The following is a 25,803-nucleotide window of genomic DNA, read 5'->3' on the forward strand; positions in this document are numbered from 1 at the left end:
TTCACTTTCACATTATTAAAGTGTCTTTAGTTTACATCGTGATGAGTTTAGTTGTTTCTTGTTTACTCAGGAAAACCTCCTGTTTGTCAGTCTACTCTTCATCGGTCATTCTCAAACCAGTTGGCACTGAGTCAAATTGAGAGGTTGTAGATATTCAGTAATTCCACAGTGAAGTCCGGAGGGCCTTCAAATCCTCAAAACGTTACCGAGAGCATCTTGACTGGCTGCATCACCGCTTGGTAGGGTATATGTACGTATGGCCATACATCACTGGGGCCGAGCTCCCTGCCACCCAGGTCCTCTATACCAGGCCGTGTCAGAGGAAGGCCCCAAAAATGGTCAAAGACTCCAGCCTCTCTCTACCGCATGGCAAGCGGCAACTTCTACCCCCAAGCCATAAGACTTCTAAACAAGACTGCTAAATAGCTAATCAATTGGCAGGTTACTGTCTGTCTGTATGTGTGTGTGCTCTGCTAGTGTTTCTCTGCATGTCATTTCCTCATGTTTCATGTCTGAAGGCAGCTGATGTCACCCACTGTATGTTCTCCCTTGTGACTTTGTAGCCGGGAAATCATTTCAACATAAACAAATGTTTAAATCGCATTATGATTTCACACGTCCAGTGGTTCATTTATGGGTTTAATCATGGTACACACATACTAATGAGACCATATTGGCTTGGTCCTGAGCTTCCGTTTGACCCATTTCAGCAGGAGCACTGGGTAGATGAGGGAATCTATCTACCCCTCTCTCTTCTGTCTGTCTGTCTGTCTGTCTGTCTGTTCATCTGTCTGTCTGTCTGTTCGTCTGTCTGTTCATCCGTCCGTCTGTCTGTCTGTTCATCCGTCCGTCCGTCCGTCTGTCTGTCTGTTCATCCGTCCGTCTGTCCGTCTGTCTGTCTGTTCATCCGTCCGTCTGTCCGTCTGTCTGTCTGTTCATCCGTCCGTCTGTCTGTCTGTCTGTCTGTCTGTCTGTCTGTCTGTCTGTCTGTCTGTCTGTCTGTCTGTCTGTTCATCTGTCTGTCTGTCTGTCTGTCTGTTAATCTGTCTGTCTGTCTGAGTGTGTGTGTGTGGTTGTCTGGTCACAGTCCGATGGGTCTGGGTAGATCAGGCTCCAGCATAGTTGCAGAGGTTACAGCTCCCAGACTGCAGAAGAGAAAGATTCAGGTCTTAATAAAGCGTATTTTGGGACATAATCAATGCTACAGTTTGTCCTTCAGATGAAACACTTGAGGGGCCAACTGTGTGAGATTTGGCACGAATAGGAGGTTAGCGTTATAGTTAGAATTAAGGGTTAGAGTTTAAGGTTAGGTGATTAGAGGTTAGGAGGTTAAGGTTAGAGGTTAGGAGGTTAGGGCTAGAAGGTCAGAGGTTAAGATTAGGTTAGGAGGTTGGAGATTAGGAAAGTAAGGTTAGAGGTTAGGAGACTAGAGGTTAGGAGGTTAAGGTTAAGGGCTAAGGTTAGGGGCTAAGGTTAGGGGGTTAGAGGTTAACATTAGAGGTTAGGATTAGGGGCTAAAGTTAGGAGGTTAGGGGCTAAAGTTATGAAATTAGGGTTAGGGGCTGAGGTTAAGGTTAAGGGCTAAGGTTAGGGGCTAAGGTTAGGGGGTTAGAGGTTAACATTAGAGGTTAGGATTAGGGGCTAAAGTTAGGAGGTTAGGGGCTAAAGTTATGAAATTAGGGTTAGGGGCTGAGGTTAAGGTTAGGGGCTACGATTAGGAGGTTAGAGACTAAGGTTAGGAGGTTAGAGGTTAGGGGCTAAGGTTAGGGTTATGGGATAAGGTTAGGGGGTTAATGCCACTGACCTCTCAATGATGTTGTTGTTGGATTGCAACTCTCTCACCACTATCTCCATCTCCTCCTTTAGCTGTTGCATCCTGGACACACACCGATTAAACACAGGGGTTTACACACACATGCAGCCAAGCACATCTCACACAGACACACACACACACACACACACCTGAGGACCATGTGGTCCTTGTCCCTGGGTGTGGCCTCCTGACACCCTGGGCCTGTCTGTCCAGGCTGGACTCTGAGCAGGACTCTGTCCAGGAACTGAGGAGAGCACAGCAGGACAATGGTCAGTGTTATCTTTAAAGCTGCTTATTGGCGTGGGGTTGATGCTAGAGATTAGAGGTCAAAGATTAACCATTTTTTCCCCCTCAATCAATATCTTGTTTTAATAAAATATAAAAATATTGTTAAACAATTATTATAGTCAGTTATTAATTATTATCTAGTTATTATAGTTCTCTATATCAATATATTGTTTTAATATTTGTATTTATTTATTATTAAACAATTGTTATAGTTCAGGGAAAACCTTGTTCTGGCGCTCCTCACACATCTCCAGGTCCCCCATCAGCCCTCGGGAGAAATTGCCAAAGTCTGACAGCCTGCACTGCATCTCACGGAGAACACTGAAAACACACAAATAAAGAACACTGAAAACACACAAATAAAGAACACTGAAAACACACAAATAAAGAACACTGACAACACACACATAAAGAACACTGACAACACACAAATAAAGAACACTGACAACACACAAATAAAGAACACTGACAACACACACATAAAGAACACTGACAACACACACATAAAGAACACTGACAACACACACATAAAGAACACTGACAACACACAAATAAAGAACACTGACAACACACAAATAAAGAACACTGACAACACACACATAAAGAACACTGACAACACACAAATAAAGAACACTGACAACACACAAATAAAGAACACTGACAACACACAAATAAAGAACACTGACAACACACAAATAAAGAACACTGACAACACACAAATAAAGAACACTGACAACACACACATAAAGAACACTAACAACACACAAATAAAGAACACTAACAACACACAAATAAAGAACACTGACAACACACACATGAAGAACACTGACAACACACACATGAAGAACACTGACAACACACACATAAAGAACACTGACAACACTGACAACACACAAATAAAGAACACTGACAACACACAAATAAAGAACACTGACAACACACAAATAAAGAACACTGACAACACACAAATAAAGAACACTGACAACACACACATGAAGAACACTGACAACACACACATGAAGAACACTGACAACACACACATGAAGAACACTGACAACACACACATAAAGAACACTGACAACACTGACAACACACAAATAAAGAACACTGACAACACACACATAAAGAACACTGACAACACACACATAAAGAACACTGACAACACACACATAAAGAACACTGACAACACACACAAAGAACACTGACAACACACACATAAAGAACACTAACACACACATAAAGAACACTGACAACACACAAATGAAGAACACTGACAACACACAAATTAAGAACACTGACAACACACAAATAAAGAACACTGACAACACACAAATAAAGAACACTGACAACACACAAATAAAGAACACTGACAACACACACAAAGAACACTGACAACACTCACATGAAGAACACTGACAACACACAAATTAAGAACACTAACACACACATAAAGAACACTGACAACACACAAATGAAGAACACTGACAACACACACATAAAGAACACTAACAACACACACATAAAGAACACTGAAAACACACAAATAAATAACACTGACAACACACACATAAAGAACACTGACAACACACACATAAAGAACACTGACAACACACAAATAAAGAACACTGACAACACACACATAAAGAACACTGACAACACACACATAAAGAACACTGACAACACACACATAAAGAACACTAACAACACACAAATAAAGAACACTGACAACACACAAATAAAGAACACTGACAACACACAAATAAAGAACACTGACAACACACACATAAAGAACACTGACAACACACAAATAAAGAACACTAACAACACACAAATAAAGAACACTGACAACACACAAATAAAGAACACTGACAACACACAAATAAAGAACACTGACAACACACAAATAAAGAACACTGACAACACACAAATAAAGAACACTGACAACACACAAATAAAGAACACTGACAACACACAAATAAAGAACACTGACAACACACAAATAAAGAACACTGACAACACACACATAAAGAACACTGACAACACACAAATAAAGAACACTGACAACACACAAATAAAGAACACTGACAACACACAAATAAAGAACACTGACAACACACACATAAAGAACACTGACAACACACACATAAAGAACACTAACAACACACAAATAAAGAACACTGACAACACACACATAAAGAACACTGACAACACACAAATAAAGAACACTGACAACACACAAACAAAGAACACTGACAACACACAAACAAAGAACACTGACAACACACAAACAAAGAACACTGACAACACAACAGCGTGAGGAGCGAGTTGATATCACTAAAAGGTGTGTGTGTGTGTGTGTCTAACCTGCTCCAGGTCGATGCGGAGTCCAGCAGGTCTCGATATTTCTGTAGACATTCCTCTCTAAACAGAACCTTCACACGCTTTATATGGGACGACAGGTGGATCCTAGCCGAGACAGAGAGGGATATGATACACACACACACACACCACATTTATCTCAGAAAACAATGCTGACATACTCACTTCTCAAACTTGTGTATCTGCTCATCATTGTAGGCAAGCTCTAGAACAATCACAAGGGAGACATTTATTAAACACTCAAAACACAGGAGGCACACGTTAGACACACACACACGCACACACGCACGCACGCACGCACACACCCACACACCCACACACACACCCACACACACACACACTTCCAGTCAGTCGGTCCTTGCGGTACTGTTGGTGGATGGCCATGATCTTCTCCAGGAGGAACTCCATCTTCTGGATGCTGTAGAGGTGAGGGGTCAGAGTTCACACCAGATGCCATTTTAACCCCAACTCTGCACACTGCAACCCCTTGGGCCCGAGCCCTTGTAGAGATGTGAATAAAGATGGAACAGGCGTAAACATGATGAAGAAAGTCTCACCTGTTGTCCTCAGCCAGATTCTCAGAGTGTTTGGCCAGTTCTACATGCATGTGTTCTAGACGGGTCTGGAATTCCCGGATCGCTCCGGCGTACACTGGCAGGTTCTCCCTGATCTACATGGAGTGAACAAGGACAAACAACACCAGCCCAAACCTCAAGAGAGACAGCCACAGCCAGTGTCAAGGATCCTCCCTCCCACCCAACACCCTTCCCCAGTCAGTTTCAACGGCATGTCTCTCACCAGTCGCAGCTTCTTGCTGTCGTCAGTGGAGTCTGGGGCTTGCAGGGGGAACTGTCTTCTGCAAGACGAGAGGATGAGAGGAGGACAGGAGGGAGGGTGAGAGGTGAGGATGAGGAGGACAGGGGGGAGGGTGAGAGGTGAGGATGAGGAGGACAGGGGGAGGGAGGGTGGTGAGGATGCCAGGAGGAGGGAGGGTGAGAGGTGAGGATGAGGAGGACAGGGGGAGGGTGAGAGGTGAGGATGAGGAGGACAGGGGGAGGGAGGGTGGTGAGGATGACAGGAGGGAGGGTGAGAGGTGAGGATGAGGAGGACAGGGGGGAGGGTGAGAGGTGAGGATGAGGAGGACAGTGGGAGGGAGGGTGAGAGGAGGACGAGGGAGGAAGGGTGAGAGGAGGACAAGGGAGGGAGGGTGAGAGGAGGACATAAGGGAGGGAGGGTGTGAGGAGAGGATGAGAGGAGGACATGAGGATGAGGATGACAGGAGGGAGGGAGGGTGAGAGGTGAAGATGACAGGAGGGAGGGTGAGAGGTGAGGATGAGGATGACAGGAGGGAGGGAGGGTGAGAGGAGGACATGAGGGAGGAAGGGTGAGAGGAGGACGAGGGAGGAAGGGTGAGAGGAGGACGAGGGAGGGAGGGAAGATGAGAGGAGGACATGAGGGAGGGAGGGAGGGAGGGTGTGAGGAGAGGACGAGACCAGGACATGAGGGAGGGAGGGTGAGAGGAGGACATGAGGGAGGAAGGGTGAGAGGAGGACAAGGGAGGGAGGGTGAGAGGAGGACATGAGGGAGGGAGGGTGAGAGGAGAACATGAGGGAGGGAGGGTGAGAGGAGGACATGAGGGAGGGAGGGTGAGAGGAGGACATGAGGGAGGGAGGGTGAGAGGTGGACAGGAGGGAGGGAGGGTGAGAGGAGGACATGAGGGAGGGAGAAGGACATGAGGGTGAGAGGGTGAGAGGATGAGAGGAGGATAGGAGGGAGGGAGGGTGAGAGGAGGACAGGAGGGAGGGTGAGAGGTGGACAGGAGGGAGGGTGAGAGGTAGACAGGAGGGATGGTGAGAGGTGGACAGGAAGGAGGTTGAGAGGAGGACAGGAGGGAGGGTGAGAGGAGCACAGGAGGGAGGGAGGGTGAGAGGTGAACAGAAGGGAGGGAGGGTGAGAGGAGGACATGAGGGCGGGTGAGAGGAGGACATGAGGGCGGGTGAGAGGAGGACATGAGGGAGGGTGAGAGGAGGACATGAGTGAGGGTGAGAGGAGGACAGGAGGGAGGGTGAGAGGAGCACAGGAGGGAGGGAGGGTGAGAGGTGAACAGGAAGGAGGGAGGGTGAGAGGAGGACATGAGGGAGGGTGAGAGGTGGACATGAGGGAGGGTGAGAGGAGGACATGAGGGAGGGTGAGAGTTGGACATGAGTGAGGGTGAGAGGTGGACAAGAGGGAGGGAGGGTGAGAGGTGGACAGGAGGGAGGGAGGGTGAGAGGTGGACAGGAGGGAGGGAGGGTGAGAGGTGGACAGGAGGGAGAGTGAGAGGTGGACAGGAGGCAGGGAGGGTGAGAGGAGGACATAAGGGAGGGAGGGTGAGAGGAGGACATGAGGGAGGGAGGGTGAGAGGAGGACATGAGGGAGGGAGGGTGAGAGGAGGACATGAGGGAGGGAGGGTGAGAGAAGGACATGAGGGAGGGAGGGTGAGAGAAGGACATGAGGGAGGGAGGGTGAGAGGTGAGGAAGACAGGAGGGAGGGTGAGAGGTGAATTAAAGTAAAGATACAACTGGTTTAGGTATTCACTGCTCACAATGTAACAATGACTGAGATTGTAAGTGTTTTGTATGTTAGCGTGTGTATGTGGTCTTGTCGGTCACTCACAGGGTGTGTACTCTGTGCTCAGAACTGAGGCAGGAGTGCAGTCTCATGTTGACCATGCTGATAGTCAGCAGCGAGTCACCACACTCCCTACCCACCTTCTCCCTGGGTAGACAGAGGGGAGAGCATGGGTCATGGCAGATCGAAGGGATGTTGCTGGTTTGTTCTCACGGTGTGTGTGTGGGTCTCACATGTAGCTGTAGTATCCATGTAGGAACAGTTCTCTGTGTGTGTGTAAGGAACGCACTATCCTCAGGTACTGATAGACCACTCCTACTATCAACTAGACAGAGGAGAATGGGAGAGAGGGAAGAAAAGAGGAGGGTGAGTAAAGAGACTGATTCACTACATAGAAAAACACAACCATCAACAGACCATTCAGCTGAGAGTTTTAACTGTCTCTTCCAGTGGGTTACACAGTGCTGGATCCCATGTCATGACTAACTTACCTTGGAGAAAGAATAGTCTGCCATAATGTCAAACCGGGATGGGATGTTGGGCATCTCAGCTACAGAGGACAAAACACACATAATTTATAGTTTATTAAATCAATAACAATACCCATTGACACCGAGTGTACATAACATTAAGGACAGCTTCAGAACAGCCTCAATTCGTTGGGGATTAGTCTACAAGGTGCCAATAGCGTTCCACAGGGATGCTACCATACCCCATGTAATTGTAATAACAGGAACTCAAGTTATTTTGTTCATCCGAACTAGAATACCTCACAATCAAATGTCGACTGTATTATCTCCCAAGATAATTATCTTTGGTTATTGTCACAGCCATGTATATCCCCCTCAAGCCGATACCACGACGGCCCTCAAGGAACTTCACTGGACTTTATGCAAACTGGAAACCACATATCCTGAGGCCACATTTATTGTAGCTGGGAATTTCAACAAAACAAATTTGAGGAAAAGGCTTCCCAAATCCTATCAGCAGAGCGACTGTAGCACTCACGCCAGAAAAACCCTCAACCATTACTACTCCAACTTCCGGGATGCATACAAGGCCCTCCCCCGCCCTCCTTTCGGCAAATCTGACCATGACTCCCAATTTCCCACCCTTCCTATAGGCAGAAACTCAAACAGGAAGTACCCGTGCTAAGGACTATTCAAGGAATCCATGCTTCAAGATTGTTTTGATCACACGGACTGGGATATGTTCCGGGTAGCTTCGGAGAATAATATTGACGTGTACAACGAGATGGTGACTGAGTTTTTCAGGAAGTGTATAGGAGATGTTGTACCCACTGTGTCTATTAAAACCTAGCCTAACCAAAAACTGTGGCTAGATAGCAGCATTCATGCTAAACTGAAAGTGCGAACCACCGCATTTAACCATGGCAAGGTTACTGGGAATATGGCAGAATACAAACAGAGCGGTCATTCCCTCCGTAAGGCAATCAAACAGGCAAAACGTCAGTATAGAGACAAAGTGGAGTCGCAATTCAATGGCTCAGATACATGTGACAGGGTCTACAGACAATCATGGACTACAAAAGGAAAACCAGCAACGTCGCGGACACCGACATCTTGCTCCCAGACAAGCTTAACATGTTCTTTGTCCGCTTTGAGGATAACACAGTGCCACCGACGTGGCCCGCTACCAAGGACTGAGGGCTCTCCTTCTCCGTGGCCGATGTGAGTAAGACATTTAAACGTGTTAACCCTCGCAAGGTGTGTTTACGGACATATTCCATCTCTCCCTATCCCAGTCTGCTGTCCCCACATGCTTAAAGATGGCCACCATTGTTCCTGTTCTCAAGAAAGCTAAGGTAACTGAACTAAATGACTATCACCCCGTAGCCACCACTTCTGTCATCATGAAGTGCTTTAAGAGATTAGTCAAGGATCATATCACCTCCACCCTACCTGATACCCTAGACCCACTTCAGTTTGTTTACCGCCCCAATAGGTCCACAGACGATGCAACCACCATCACACTGCACACTGCCCTATCCCATCTGGACAAGAGGAATACCTATGTACGAATGCTGTTCATTGACTAAAACTCAGCATTCAACACCCTGGGTCTGAACCCTGCCCTGTGCAATTGAGTCCTGGACTTCCTGACGGGCTGTCCCTCAGGTCGTGAAGGTAGGAAACAACACCTCCACTTCGCTGATCCTCAACACTGGGGCCCCACAAGGGTGCGTGCTCAGCCCCCTCCTGTAGATAAAAAGATAATCAAGGACAACAACCACCCGAGCCACTGCCTGTTCACCCCGCTATCATCCAGAAGGCGAGGTCAGTACAGGTTCTTAAATGGAGTTCTTAAATGGAGCTTCTCCAACACAATTCAGGTAGAATCAGGAAAGCTGGAACCGAGAGACTGAAAAACAGCTTCTATCTCAAGGCCATCAGACTGTTAAACAGCCATCACTAACTCAGACAGAGGCTGCTGTCTACATACAGACTTGAAATCATTGGCCACTTTAATAAATTGATCACTTGTCACTTTAATAATGCCACTTTAATCATGTTTACATATCTTGCATTACTCATCTTATATGTATATACTGTATTCTATACTATTCTACTGTTTCTCAGTCTATGCCGCTCTGACATTCCTCGTCCATATATTTTTATATTCTTAATTCCATTCCTTTACTAGATTAGTGTGTATTAGGTATTTGTGGTGTATTGTTAGATATTACTTGTTAGATATTGCTGCACTGTCGGAACTAGAAGCACAAGCATTTCACTACACCCGCAATAACATCTGCTAAACACGTGTATGTGACAAATAAAATTTGATTTGATTTCAAAGGTACTTAAATATTTTGTCTTGACCATTCCCTCTCTGAATGGCACACACATAATCCATATCTCTATTGTCTCAAGGCTTAAAAATCCTTCTTTAACCTGTCTGCTCCCCTTCATCTACACTGATTGAAGTGGATTTAACAAGTGACATCAATAAGGGATCATAGATTTCACCTGGATTCACCTGGTCAGTTTATGTAATGGAAAGAGCAGGTATTCTTAATGTTTATGTGTGTCTTACGTTCTCTGAAGGGGAGGCCAGCGTGTGTCTCTGGAGTGCGACTAAGCAGAAGTAGCGGCTGGGAGGGCGAGGTGGAGGGGAAGTTGACCACCTTCATAGAGCCCTTCAGGGAAAGGTCATGTCCCAGGAACAGGAAGTGCTGTTGCTCCAGCCCCACCCCTGTCTGAGACGCCACTTCCTCACAGAAGATGGCCGCCCTGGTGAGCGAGACGGGAGAGGTGGTGGGAAGGGGGCAGGGTGGGTGTAGGTCAAAACAGGTGTGTGTGTGAGTATAGACTGGCAAGTTTGTGTGTGTATGTGTGTGTGCGTGTTTGACTCACGTGTTGTAGTGGTGAATGTATAAGCGGTGAGCTGTGGCCTGTTGCAGGGAGAACAGATAGACCGAGACTCTCTGTAGTATCTCTGTGGTGGCAGAAAAGAACTGGTCGAATGTCCAACACTTCTCCTGGTCTGCCTCCAGTATCCCAGCTAACACTGGGACTAGCTGACACCTCAGACCCCTATACAAAAGAGAGTGAAAGAGAGAGAGTTAAACTGCAATTTCAGATACACTCATTAAAGGCGCTGTGACAAGTCTATCTTGGCTGAGAGTTGAGGAAAGACTGACACCTTGTTTTAATAAGAAACAATGTGTTGGAAATTCCAAATGGTTTGCATAGTCAACTTACACACAGTATTGACACACACACTTACCCCACCAGACATGCCACCAGGAGCCTTTTCACAGTCCGCAGGTCCAGAACAAATTCAAGGTAACACTATAAAACTGTGATACAGAGCCACACTATAAAACTGTGATACAGAGCCATGAGTGCATGGAACTCCCTTCCATCTTATATAGCGCAAGTGAACAGCAAACCTGGTTTCAAAAAACAAATCAAGCAGCACCTCACGGCACCATGCCTCTCCCCCATGTGACCTACTTGTTGTGTGTAGGTACTGACATGTATGTGTAACTGATAGATGCACATGCTATTTTACAGTAAACAAACTGACAACAGACTTTCAGCACGCTTAAAGGGAAGGACATTTAACAAGCACAGCACTTACACAAATGACTGAGGATTGGTTGAGAGAAATTGATGGGGGCTGTTTTGTTAGACTTTAGTGCGACTTTGGACATTATAAATTATAGTCTGCTGCTGGAAAAACGTATGTCTTATGGCTTTACACTCCCTGCTATTATGTGGATAAAGAGTTACCTGTCTAACAGAACACAGAGGGTGTTCTTAAATGGAGCTTCTCCAACATAATTCAGGTAGAATCAGGAATTCCCCAGGGCAGCTGTCTAGGGCCCTTACTTTTTTCAATCTTTACTAATGACATGCCACTGGCTTTGAGAAAAGTCCGTGTGTCTATGTACAGTTGAAGTCGGAAGTTTACATACATCTTAGCCAAATACATTTCAACTCAGTTTTTCACAATTCCTGACATTTAATCTTAGTAGAAAATCCCTGTCTTAGGTCAGTTAGGATCACCACTTTATTTTAGGAATGTGAAATGTCAGAATAATAGTATAGAGAATGATTTATTTCAGCTTTTATTTATTTCCTGTTAACATTAGAAGCCTACTCCCTAAGTTTGTTTTACTCACTGCTTTAGCACACTCTGCCAACCCGGATGTCTTAGTCGTGTCTGAATCCTGGCTTAGGAAAACCACCAAAAACCATGAAATCTCCATTGCTAACTATAACTTTTTCCGCCAATATAGAACTGCCAAAGGGGGCGGTGGTGCAATCTACTGCAAAGATAGAAAGTAATACAGAACTCTGCAGGCTAAGTCTGTACCCAAACAATTTGAGCTTCTACTTCTAAAAATTCACCTTTCCAGAAACAAGTCTTTCACTGCTGCCGCTTGCTATAGACCTCCCTCTGCCCCCAGCTGTGCCCTCGATACCATATATGAAATGATTGCACCCCATCTATCTTCTGAGCTCGTGCTACTAGGTGACCTAAACTGGGACATGCTTAACACCCCGGCCATCCTACAAACTAAGCTTGATGCCCTCAATCTCACACAAATTATCAATGAACCTACCAGGTACAACCCCAAATCAGTAAACACGGGCACCCTCATAGTCATAGTCATCCTAACTAATTCGCCCTCCAAATACACCTCTGCTGTTTTCAATCAAGATCTCAGCGATCACTGCCTCATTGCCTGCATCCGTAATGGGTCTGCGACCAAACGACCACCCCTCCTCACTGTCAAACGCTCCCTGAAACACTTCTGCGAGCAGGCCTTTCTAATCAACCTGGCCGGGGTATCCTGGAATGACATTGACCTCATCCCGTCAGTAGATGATGCCTGGCTATTCTTTAAAAAAGTGCCTTCCTCACCATCTTAAATAAGCATGCCCCTCAAAAAATGTTGAACTAGGAATAGATATAGTCCTTGGTTCACTCCAGACCTGTCTGCCCTTGACCAGCACAAAAACATCCTGTGGCGTTCTGCATTAGCATCGAATAGCCCCCGTGATATGCAACTTTTCAGGGAAGTTAGGAACAAATATACACAGGCAGTTAGAAAAGCTAAGGCAAGCTTTTTCAAACAGAAATTTGCATCTTGTAGTGCTAACTCAAAAAAGTTCTGGGACACTGTAAAGTCCATGGAGAATAAGAGCACCTCCTCCCAGCTGCCCACTGCTCTGAGGCTAGGAAACACTGTCACCACCGATAAATCCACTATAATTGAGAATTTCAATAAGCATTTCTCTACAGCTGGCAATGCTTTCCACATGGCTACCCCTACCACGGTCAACTGCCCGGCACCCTCCACAGCAACCCGCCAAAGCCCCCACCATTTCTCCTTTACCCAAATCCAGATAGCTGATGTTCTGAAAGAGCTGCAAAATCTGGACCCCTAAAAAATAAGCCGGGCTAGACAATCTGGACCCTCTCTTTCTAAAATTATCTGCAGAAATTGTTGCAACCGCTATTACTAGTCTGTTCAACCTCTCTTTCGTATCGTCTAAAATTCCCAAAGATTGGAAAGCTGCCACGGTCAACCCACTCTTCAAAGGGGGTGACACTCTAGACCCAAACTGCTACAGACCTATATCTATCCTACCCTGTCTTTCTAAGGTCTTCGAAAGCCAAGTTAACAAACAGATTACTGACCATTTCGAATCCCACCATACCTTCTCCGCTATGCAATCTGGTTTCAGAGCTGGTCATGGGTGCACCTCAGTCACGCTCAAGGTTCTAAACGACATCATAACCGCCATCGATAAGAGACATTACTGTGCAGCCGCAGTCATCGACCTGGCCAAGGCTTTCGACTCTGTCAATCACAACATTCTGATTGGCAGACTCGACAGCCTTGGTTTCTCAAATGATTGCCTCGCCTGGTTTACCAACTACTTCTCTGATAGAGTTCAGTGTGTCAAATCGGAGGGCTCGTTGTCCGGACCTCTGACAGTCTCTATGGGTGTGCCACAGGGTTCAATTCTCAGATCGACTCTCTTTTCTGTATACATCAATGATGTTGCTCTTGCTGCTGGTGATTCTCTGATCCACCTCTACGCAGACGACACCATTCTGTATACTTCTGGCCCCTCCTTGGACACTGTGTTAACTAACCTCCAGACGAGCTTCAATGCCATACAACTCTCCTTCCGTGGCCTCCAACTGCTCTTAAACGCAAGTAAAACTAAATGCATGCTATTCAATCGATCACTGCCCACACCTGCTCGCCCTTCCAGCATCACTACTCTGGACGGCTCTGACTTAGAATACGTGGACAACTACAAATACCTGGGTGTCTGGTTAGACTGTAAACTCTCCTTCCAGACTCACATTAAGCATCTCCAATCCAAAATTAAATCTAGAATCGGCTTCCTATATCGCAACAAAGCATCCTTCACTCATGCTGCCAAACATACCCTCGTAAAACTGACCATCCTACCGATTCTCGACTTCGGTGATGTCATCTATAAAATAGCCTCCAACGCTCTACCCAGCAAACTGGATGCAGTCTATCACAGTGCCATCCGTTTTGTCACCAAAGCCCCATACACTACCCACCACTGCGACCTGTACGCTCTCGTTGGTTGGCACTCGCTTCATACTCGTCGCCAAACCCACTGGCTACAGGTTATCTACAAGTCTCTGCTAGGTAAAGCCCCGCCTTATCTCAGCTCACTGGTCATCATAGCAGCACCCACTCGTAGCACGCGCTCCAGCAGGTATATCTCACTGGTCACCCCCAAAGCAAATTCCTCCTTTGGTCGTCTTTCATTCCAGTTCTCTGCTGCCCATGACTGGAATGAATTGCAAAAATATCTGAAGCTGGAGACTCACATCTCCCTCACTAGCTTTAAGCACCAGCTGTCAGAGCAGCTTACAGATCACTGCACATGTACATAGCCCATCTGTAAACAGCCCATATATCTACCTACCTCATCCCCATACTGGTATTTATTTATTTTGCTCCTTTGCACCCCAGTATCTCTACCTGCACATTCATCTTCTGCCGATCTACCATTTCAGTGTTTAATTGCTATATTGTAATTACTTCGCCACCATGGCCTATTTATTTCCTTAACTTACCTCATTTGCGCTCTTGGCCAGGTCGCAGTTGCAAATGAGAACTTGTTCTCAACTAGCCTACCTGGTTAAATAAAGGTGAAAAAAAAATAATCACATTCCCAGTGGGTCAGAAGTTTACATACACTCAATTAGTATGTGGTAGTATTGGCTTTAAATTGTTTAATTTGGGTCAAATGTTTCGGGGAGCCTTCCACAAGGCCACCCCCGTGCTTCACAGTTGGGATGGTGTTCTTCGGATTGCAAGCCTCCCCCTTTTTCCTCCAAACATGACGATGGTCATTATGGCCAAAAAGTTGTATTTTTGTTTCATCAGACCAGAGGATATTTCTCAAAAAAGTACGATCTTTGTCCCCATGTGCAGTTGCAAAACATAGTCTGGCTTTTTTATGGCGGTTTTGGAGCAGTGGCTTCTTCCTTGCTGAGCGGCCTTTCAGGTTATGTCGATATAGGACTCGTTTTACTGTGGATAAAGATACTTTTGTACCTGTTTCCTCCAGCATCTTCACAAGGTCCTTTGCTGTTGTTCTGGGATTGAGTTGAACTTTTCACACCAAAGTACGTTAATCTCTAGGAGACAGAACGCGTCTCCTTCCTGAGCAGTATGACGGCTGCGTGGTCCCATGGTGTTTATACTTGCATACTATTATTTGTACAGATGAAAACGGTACCTTCAGGCGTTTGGAAATTGCTCCCAAGGATGAACCAGACTTGTGGAGGTCTACAATGTTTTTTCTGAGGTCTTGGCTGATTTCTTTTGATTTTCCCATGATGTCAAGCAAAGAGGCACTGAGTTTGAAGGTAGGCCTTGAAATACATCCACAGGTACACCTCCAATTGACTGAAATTATGTCAATTAGCCTATCAGAAGCTTCTAAAGCTATGACATCATTTTCTGGAATTTTCCAAGCTGTTTAAAGGCACAGTCAACTTAGTGTATGTAAACTTCTGACGACTGGAATTGTGATACAGTGAATTATAAGTGAAATAATCTGTCTGTAAACAATTGTTGGAAAAATGACTTGTGTCATGCACAAAGTAGATGTCCTAACCAACTTGCCAAAACTATAGTTTGTTAACAAGAAAATTGTGGTTGAAAGTGGTGGTTGAAAAACTAGTTTTAATGACTCCAACCTAAGTGTATGTAAACTTCCAACTTCAAATGTATGCGAATGACTCAACACTATACATGTCAGCTACTGCAGTGACTGAAATGACTGCAACACTTAATAAAGAGCTACAATTAGTTTCAGAGGCAAGGAATAAGTTAAATAAATATTTAAAAAACTAAAAGCATTGTATTTGGGACAAATCATTCACTCTACTAAATCTTGTAATGAATCATGTGGAAATGGAACAAGTTTACACCCCCTGCTATACACATGTACATATGCATTTTGTGTTGTAGATATGTGGTAGTAGAGTAGGGGTCTGAGGTTAACTGCCTTGTTCAGGGGCAGAGCGACAGATTTTTATCTTGGCAGTTTGATCCAGCAACCTTTCGGTTACTGGCCCAACGCTCTAACCACTAGGCTACCTGCCACCCCTCAAATACACACACACTACATGTTAATGTTTTTAAATGTTTGTAAATTGTAAAGTCTTTTGTCTGTAATATGTCGGGCCCCAGTAAGACTAGCTGTCTCCATTGGCATTGGCTAATGGGGATCCTAACACAAAGGTACTGACTTTGAGAGCAGGCAGCTGTTTGGTAGCTGGTAGCTCCACTCTATAAGTCCGTCGTTGACCTTCTGAACTCCAGCAATGGCCCCTACTGGCTTCTCTTTGGTGATCTTAAACCTGCACGTCACAGACAGGGGAAGAGCGGGAGCAGAGAGAGGAGAAGACGCTAGCTCTTTATTTTACACTCCTATTTCAGCTGTTGCTGTGTTTGTTTAGACTAATCCCAAGGAAATAAAAGAGCAATTATTAGACCATTTCAACAAAGCAATGACATGCACACTTACTGTTGAATCTATGAAACACACCACACAGAGACTTACATGGTGGGTTTGTTCCTGCGGGGTCCTCCGTAGGGTGTGAAGGGTAAAGAACCAGCGGCAGCGTGGTAAAACGTCACTCCAATACTCCACAGGTCAACACTCACACCATAGGCCTTGTGCTGGGGCCTACGCAGTACTGCACGCTCATACATGTCTGGGTGCTACACACACACACACACACACACACACACACACACACACACAGAGAGAGAAGCTCAATAACACACACCATAGCCTGCCCTAACTTATGTTATCTGCTGAGGCACATGAAACACTGCAGGCTCATACATCCCAGAAAACATTAAATCTCCCCTCCCTCTCCATACCCTCCTTGTCTTCTCTCCTCCACTACCTCTCCTCTCCTATCCCTCTCTCTCACCAGGTATTCCTCTGTTCCGTAGATGGAGACAAACGTCTCTTCATTCTCTAGTTTTCTGGCTGCTCCGAAGTCTGTTAGCTTATAGACAGACCTCCCGTCCTCTCCCACCTGACGCATGATGTTCCCAGGCTTAATGTCCCGGTGCACCACCCCGTTCTCACGCAGATGGTTCATCCCTTGCACTAGAAGAAATAGGAGGAATGGTTCATTCCATTAATTGGGAGGGACGATGACTAACTTCTCCCCTCATCCCCAGGCCCCGAACCTCTCTACCCCTCCTCACACACCCACACACTGTAGTACAATGAGGAACTCTGTCTCAGGCAGACCGAAGGTGTTCTCTGGCTCTTCCAGCAGACTGAGCAGACTGCCTCCTGAACAATACTCCATCACCAACACCTTTTGTTTATTGCTCAGCTAGAGAGAAAGAGAGACAGAGAGAGTTAATACATAAATACAAGGGAGAGTTGAAACGGCAGACTACATACAGACTAATACCTTCCCACCCCAACTCTCCCCTCTCCCGTCCTTAACACGTCTCCTCCTCACCTCCTCCACAGAGAAGAGCTTGACGATGTTGTTGTGGTTGAGTCTCCTGAGCATTTCAAACTCTCTCATCTGAACCTCGTACGGACGGCTGTAGCTCAAAGGGTTAAACACCTTCACCGCAACCTGCTCCCCTGTCCTCTACACACGGACACACACACACACGGACACACACAGACACACACACACGGACACGCACGGACACACACACACACGGACACACACGGACACACACACACGGACACACACACACACACACACACACACACACACACGGACACACACGGACACACACACACACAGACACACACACACACACACACACACACGGACACGCACGGACACACACACACACACAGACACACACACACGGACACGCACGGACACACACACACACGGACACACACAGACACACACACACGGACACGCACGGACACACACACACACAGACACACACACACATACACACACACACACACGGACACACACAGACACACACACACACACGGACACGCACGGACACACACACACACAGACACACACACAGACACACACACACGGACACACACGGACACACACACACGGACACACACGGACACACACACACACACACAGACACGGACACGCACGGACACACACACACACAGACACATACACACACACAGACACACACACACGGACACGCACGGACACACACACACACACAGACACACACACACACACACACACACGGACACGCACGGACACACACACACACAGTTATAAAAAGTTATAGTTATCATCTTTTTTTGTCATATGACATTGTTATGTAGTTGTCATAAGTTTACAGTGTTACCATTGGGCTCCATGATAGACATGCTAGGTTATCACAGTGAAGATATGTTCCGTGTAAGAAGTGGCCTACACCTCAAAGTTGAGATGGGATGACATCTCATTCACTCTGAAGTTTTTGATCTAGTTAGATTTTTCTTTGATGTACTGAATTGGTGTGTGTGGGCGTATGCTGATGTGCGTAACAATGTAGTCTGTGGGGAGGTGCTGACGTGTATAATGGTATATAGCGTTGCTGGGTTCATGATAGGGGCTGTACCGAATGTTTGATGTATTATAATAATTGATTATGCTTATGTTGTATTAATAGAAGGGGAAGGGTTATAAGACCCCTCCCCCTTACATTTATAGGGTTCTAGACTACAGGTTAATAATATATATACATTATAAAGTTGAATATTGTTCCACAGTACTTTTCTAGTCTCTGCTTCTTATAAAAACAGTCTGAGAGATGTGTCAAAGGTAAAAGAGATGCAGAGACACAGAACTCTGCAGGGGAGTGAAAGAGATAAGAGACTCTTGTTTGTATAGCTGTGTAGGCATGGGCCTGGTCTCATGAGTAGACGGTAATGACATTGGCAGTGACATCACTATGGATTGACTGCAAGCATAATAAAACAACTGGGACCCTTTCATATTTTGCTCATATCTTACTCAGAAACATGCGTGCTATGTTCCTGTTGTCAACTTCTGTATGCAATTGCATTAATAAATGAATGATTGATTTACTTAACCTTTTGTGACTAGGGGGCAGTATTTTCATTTTTGGAAAAAAAACATTCCCGTAGTAAACGGGATATTTTGTCAGGACAAGATGCTAGAATATGCATATAATTGACAGCTTAGGATAGAAAACACTCTAAAAAGTTTCCAAAACTGTAAAAAATATTGTCTGTGAGTATAACAGAACTGATGTTGCAGGCGAAAGCCTGAGAAAATCCAGAAGTGCCCCATGTTTTGAAAGCTCTGCGTTCCAATGTGTCCCTATTGAACAGTGAATGTGCTATCAACCAGATTACTCTTTCTCCGTATTCCCGAAGGTGTCTACAGCATTGTGATGTAGTTTTACGCATTTATGTTGAAGAATACCCGTAGGCGGCTACATTGCGCAAGTGGTCACCTGATGCTCCCAGAGAGATTCTCGCGTAAAATACAGAGGTAGCCATTACTCCAATCGGTCCTACTGAAAAACTAATTCTCCCGATGGATATATTATCGAATAGATATTTGAAAAACACCTTGAGGATTGATTATAAACAACGTTTGCCATGTTTCTGTCGATATTATGGAGCTAATTTGGAATATTTTTCGCCGTTTTCGTGACTGCAATTTCCGGGCGATTTCTCAGCCAAACGTGAAGAACAAACAGTGATATTTCGCCTACAAAAATAATATTTTGGGAAAAAGGGAACATGAAAACATCCGAAGCTCATCAAAGGTAAACGATTTAATTTGATTGCTTTTCTGATTTCCGTGACCAAGTTACCTGCTGCTAGCTGGACAAAATGCTATGCTAGGCTATGATAAACTTACACAAATGCTTGTCTAGCTTTGGCCTGACAGCTGAGCTTTCCTTTCAGCAACATGGAGTGAATCTTTACCACTGTTACACCTGGCTATCAGCAGAGCCTTGTCTGGCAGCGAAACAGTTCATTCAGGCTCATTTACTGCCTTTAAAAAACATAGCTGATATGACTGTCTTGCTTAAACAAATGTGGTTTCTACTGACAATTAAGATGTACAAACTATGGCATAAGGGGACGACAAGCGGATAAGAGGCAATCTGTAATTTAGATTAAGACATTAATGAGCGAGTTAGGACAGACTTAGTCAATATAACTATTTGTTCGTCGCCAGACCCACTGGCTCCAGGTCATCTATAAGTCTATGCTAGGTAAAGCTCCGCCTTATCTCAGTTCACTGGTCACGATAACAACACCCACCCGTAGCACACGTTCCAGCAGATACATCTCACTGATCATCCCCAAAGCCAACACCTCATTTGGCCGCCTTACCTTCCAGTTCTCTGCTGCCAGTGACTGGAATGAATTGCAAAAATCGCTGAAGTTTGAGACTTTTATTTCCCTCACCAACTTTAAACATCAACTATCTGAGCAGCTAACCGATCGCTGCAGCTGTACATAGTCCATCTGTAAATAGCCCACCCTATTTACCTACCTCATCCCCATACTGTTTTTATTTTATTTACTTTTCTGCTCTTTTGCACACCAGTATCTCTACCTGCACATCATCAAATCAAATCAAATGTATTTATATAGCCCTTCGTACATCAGCTGATATCTCAAAGTGCTATACAGAAACCCAGCCTAAAACCCCAAACAGCAAGCAATGCAGGTGTAGAAGCACGTCATCATCTGCTCATCTATCACTCCAGTGTTAATCTGCTAAATTGTAACTATTCGCTCCTATGGCCTATTTATTGCCTACCTCCTCATGCCTCATGCACACACTGTATATAGACTTTCTTTTTTTCTACTGTGTCATTGATTTGTTTATTGTGTTATTGGCTTGTTTATTGTTTACTCCATGTGTAACTCTGTGTTGTTGTCTGTGTCACACTGCTTTGCTTTATCTTGGCCAGGTCACAGTTGTAAATGAGAACTTGTTCTCAACTGGCCTACCTGGTTAAATAAAGGTGAAATAAAAAAATAAAAAAACACTTGTGTGTATATAAGGTAGTTGTTGTGAAATTGTTAGATTACCTGTTAGATATGACTGCCTGGTCGGAACTAGAAGCACAAGCATTTCACTACACTCGCATTAACATCTGCTAACCATGTGTATGTGACAAATAAAATTTGATTTGACACTGTGATGCAGTGCCTTAGACTACTGAGCCACTCAGGGGGCCCTGGATGGGCACTTTTAATGTAAGTCTATGGCAGCACCCAAGGGGCTTGAATTTTCAAGCTCTACCCATATAATTTTCAGTGACCTAGTGTTCCCATGAGTGACAGAACACTGAGCCAATCATGGCACAACTAGAGAACATTACCAAACCCTACGCGTCGTATTTTCCGCTGGCTGCCCCACCACCACAGAAAGCACTGAGCTACGGTGAAACACCTGCATTTTGGAGTTGCCTTACTCAAGAAAGCAAAAAATTGATTATATGTGGCTTTATTAACCCAATTATGATTATTGAATTATTTTTGCTAAACAGCTCGGCCCCAACTGCCCTGAATGAAGCGTTGCCACTGCACCTAGCTCACAACAATATTTTTGTTGTAAGGGTGAGTTTAGAGTCCTACCTTGTTGCGGGCCTTGTAGACACTGGCTGTGGCCCCCTGACCAAGCACATCTCCCAAAGACCACAGGTAGTTGGCTGTGCTCGCAGTCATCTTCTCTGTCATCTACAGCCTGGAGAAGTCTGATTGGCTGCAGTAGGGAATATACAGAAGGCCATGAGTCAAGAACTGAAACATACCTTCTATTCAGAATAAAAACTATTCACAGGATGTTGGTGTGGAATGGAGAGTCAAGGGGTGGGGTTCATATAAAGTCAGAGGTAATGTGGACTTCTCTCTGGTCAGAAAGGTAAACAACAAGGGGGAAGAAGTTCAAGTTATAGCTCAAATATAGATTCAGAACTTTTGTGAAATAGCACAGATACAAATATATGGCAAATAGAAATCAAACTGGATGGACATCAGAAATAGAGGCCAGGACTAAAAACAAACAAAATATAACTATTGTAAATTAGATTGTCTGTAAAATGTGCATAGTATGTATAAGCTGGAAGCAGAAGCCTAAGTGTTACTGTTTATGAGTTGACTCCAATTGGGGGAGGGGTGGTAGGGTTTGGGGAACAATAAAGGAAGGTATATTAAAAAAGTGTGTATGTGTATACAGTTGAAGTTGGAAGTTTACACACACTTATTTTGGAGTCATTAACTCATTGTTCAACCACTCCACAAATGTCTAGTTAATTAACAAACTATAGTTTTGGCAAGTTGGTTAGGACATCTACTTTGTGCACGACACAAGTACATTTTCCAACAATTGTTTACAGACAGATTATTTCACTTATAATTCACTGTATCACAATTCCAGTGGGTCAGAAGTTTACATACACTAAGTTGACTGTGCCTTTAAACAGCTTGGAAAATTCCAGAAAATGATGTCACGGCTTTAGAAGCTTCTGATAGGCTAATTGACGTCATTTGAGTCAATTGGAGGTTTACCTGTGGATGTATTTCAAGGCCTACCTTCAACGGGCGGCAGGGTAGCCTAGTGGTTAGAGCATTGAACTAATAACCAGAAGGTCGCAAGTTCAAATCCCCGAGCTGACAAGTTACAAATATTTTGTTCTGCCTCTGAACAGGCAGTTAACCCACTGTTCCTAGGCCGTCATTGAAAATAAGAATTTGTTCTTAACTGCCTTGCCTAGTTAAATAAAGCTAAAATAAAAAAGTCAGTGCCTCTTTCCTTGACATCATGGGAAAATCAAAAGAAATCAGCCAAGATCTCAGAAAAAAAATTGTAGACCTCCACAAGACGGGTTCATCCTTGGGAGCAATTTCCAAACGCCTGAAGGTACCACGTTCATCTGTACAAACAATAGTTTGCAAGTATAAACACCATGGGACCACGCAGCTGTCATACCGCTCAGGAAGAGCGGAAATGAATGTATGAATGTACCTTGGTGCAAAAAGTGCATATCAATCCCAGAACAACAGCAAAGGACCTTGTGAAGATGCTGGAGGAAACCGGTACAAATGTATCTATATCCATATCGACATAACCTGAAAGGCCGCTCAGCAAGGAAGAAGCCACTGCTCCAAAATCGTCATAAAAAAGCCAGACTACGGTTTGCAACTGCTAATGGGGACAAAGATTGTACTTTTTGAGAAATGTCCTCTGGTCTGATGACACAAAAATAGAACTGTTTGGTCATAATGACCATTGTCATGTTTGGAGGAAAAAGGGGGAGGCTTGCAAGCCGAAGAACACCATCCCAACTGTGAAGCACGGGGATGGCAGCATCATGTTGTGGGGGTGTTTTGCTGCAGGAGGGACTGATGCACTTCACAAAATAGATGGCATCATGAGGGAGGAAAATTATGTGGATATACTGAAGCAACATCTCAGGACATCAGTCAGGAAGATACTTGGTCGCAAATGGTTCTTCTAAATGGACAATGACCCCAAGCATACTTCCAAAGTTGAGGCAAAATGGCTTAAGGACAACAAAGTCAAGGTATTGGAGTGGCCATCACAAAGCCCTGACTGCAATCCTATAGAAAATGTGTGGGCAGAACTGAAAAAGCGTGTGCGAGCAAGGAGGCCTACAAACCTGACTCAGTTACACCAGCTCTGTCAGGAGGAATGGGCCAAAATTCACCCAATTTATTGTGAGAAGCTTGCGGAAGGCTACCTGAAACGTTTGACCCAAGTTAAACAATTTAAAGGCAATGCTACCAAATACTAATTGAGTGTATGTAAACTTCTGACCAACTGGGAATGTGATAAAAAAAATAAAAGCTGAAATAAATCAATCTCTCTACTATTATACTGACATTTCACATTCTTAAAATAAAGTGGTGATCCTAACTGACCTAAGACAAGGAATTATTACTAGGATTAAATGTCAGGAATTGTGAAAAACTGAGTTTAAATGTATTTGGCTAAGGGGTATGTAATCTTCCGACTTCAACTGTATATGGATGTATGTACACTACCGTTCAAAAGTTTGGAGGGTAGTGTACTAATGGTTGACTAATGGTCAATTAGCCTTTGAAAATTATAAACTTGGATTAGCTAACACAATGTGCCATCTTAACACAGGAGTGATGGTTACTTATAAAACACCTCTGTATGCCTATGTAGATATGTGTGTGTGTGTGTGTGTGTGTGTGTGTGTGTGTGTGTGTGTGTGTGTGTATATATATATACACACACACACACACACACACACACACACACACACACATTTGGTAGCATTGACTTTAAATTGTTGAACTTGGGTCAAACATTTCGGGTAGCCTTCCGCAAGCGTCCCACAATAAGTTGGGTGAATTTTGGCCCATTCCTCATACCGATATATGTATATATATATATATATCGGTATGTTTATGCATGTATATCGATAGATATATTTAACCCCAAAATATATGGGGGATTGGAAATACAGACAATTACATTGAAGGAAGCAATAATCTATCTGCAATACTAAAGCTGATCCACCCACTAAAAAAGAGAGAGAAAAAAGAAGTTCAAGTTCCCAAAATGTGAAGTGAATAGATAACAGGCTACCTGTAGATACATTCCACTGTCCCTAATCATACGGTCTGTGGTAGGGCCTGTCGATGTTGATACACATCTGTTGAAAACGAAGATAAACACTGTAGTGTCCTGGACAGCTGAGACCAGTTAGGTGTTGTGAGGTACACTCCCTGGGCTTTGTGACAGGGTTTAGTCATACAAAAGAAGAAGATTTACTACACATTACTAAAGACAATGTGTGTGTTTAAAAACGGATAGGGGAACAAACTTGCCAAAACTGAAGTTCAAGGTTCGATGTCTTGAATAAAAGGTAGCCTACCTGTCTCGTTTTTCGTCACAGGGACAAATTTGAACTCTTTGCATCCACAATCTGCTACATTTCTCTGATGTTTCCCGAAAAAACAGATGGCAACCTCACCTATTCTCCGTCACTGGACCGGGTAATCTTGGAAGATTTCGGCGGAAATGCAACTACATTCTGTGCGTTCTATGCAAGTTTCGATTCAGTGCTGTAACTTCCGAGTTGTGCACCAGTTTACTTTACAGTTAAGCTCTGGCGATATCCAGTGGCTTATATTATGTACTACACCCATAGCGCTCAATGTAATTTCATTTATTGGATACTTCCAGTTTTATCATCTTGGTTGGAGAAGCACAGATAATAATATTCACATTGTTGATGAATTCCAGGCCTGGACTATTAAAAATAAATGTAAGGGGTGTTCCTCAAGGTTTCCTTTTCAATTATAGGCAAATAGAACAAACCTTGTCTCTAGTAGGATGTCTCAAACCACATCCTGATTGTTGTTGTAGAAGAATCGAGGAGGAGACAAGAAATAACCCTGTCAGTAAAGCCCTGTGGAAGCAGATCTCTGAAGTCACAAGTGTGGTCAATGGGACAAGAGTCTCATCCATGTGTGTGTGTGTGTGTGTGTGTGTGTGTGTGTGTGTGTGAGTGAGTGAGAGTCAGAGAACCAGATGCGTGCAATCCACCATCATCATCATCATCATCATCATCATCACCATTATCATCACCATTATCACTGTCATCATAATCTCCACAACAACGCAGACAACTTTATAGCAAGCAATGTTTATTTAA

At 44.4% G+C, this 25,803-nt stretch overlaps 1 protein-coding gene across 3 annotated transcripts; it reads right to left on the reverse strand.

The window, feature by feature from the left end:
* Nucleotides 1-951: 951 nt before the first annotated feature.
* On the reverse strand, nt 952-25,239 carry ikbke (inhibitor of nuclear factor kappa B kinase subunit epsilon). Of its 3 annotated transcripts, none has more exons than XM_036950724.1 (21): nt 25,120-25,239; nt 21,728-21,854; nt 17,628-17,765; nt 17,366-17,495; nt 17,079-17,260; nt 16,700-16,860; nt 16,386-16,496; nt 10,469-10,648; nt 10,149-10,345; nt 7,583-7,641; nt 7,325-7,416; nt 7,137-7,238; nt 5,279-5,336; nt 5,038-5,150; nt 4,822-4,898; nt 4,646-4,685; nt 4,466-4,567; nt 2,326-2,422; nt 1,963-2,057; nt 1,805-1,876; nt 952-1,145 (listed from the first exon to the last, which is right to left on the reverse strand). In XM_036950724.1, the coding sequence occupies exons 2-21, from the start codon at nt 21,827-21,829 to the stop codon at nt 1,082-1,084; spliced, it is 2,172 nt and encodes a 723-aa protein (XP_036806619.1). In that variant the 5' UTR covers nt 21,830-21,854; nt 25,120-25,239; the 3' UTR covers nt 952-1,081. The 3 variants fall into 3 exon arrangements, with proteins under 3 accessions (XP_036806619.1, XP_036806618.1, XP_036806620.1); XM_036950723.1 differs by having other exon boundaries at nt 25,021-25,212; XM_036950725.1 differs by lacking the exon at nt 25,120-25,239 and adding an exon at nt 24,732-24,751.
* Nucleotides 25,240-25,803: the final 564 nt, after the last annotated feature.

Source organism: Oncorhynchus mykiss, chromosome 17 (assembly GCF_013265735.2).
Source record: "Oncorhynchus mykiss isolate Arlee chromosome 17, USDA_OmykA_1.1, whole genome shotgun sequence".
Lineage (NCBI taxonomy): Eukaryota > Metazoa > Chordata > Actinopteri > Salmoniformes > Salmonidae > Oncorhynchus > Oncorhynchus mykiss.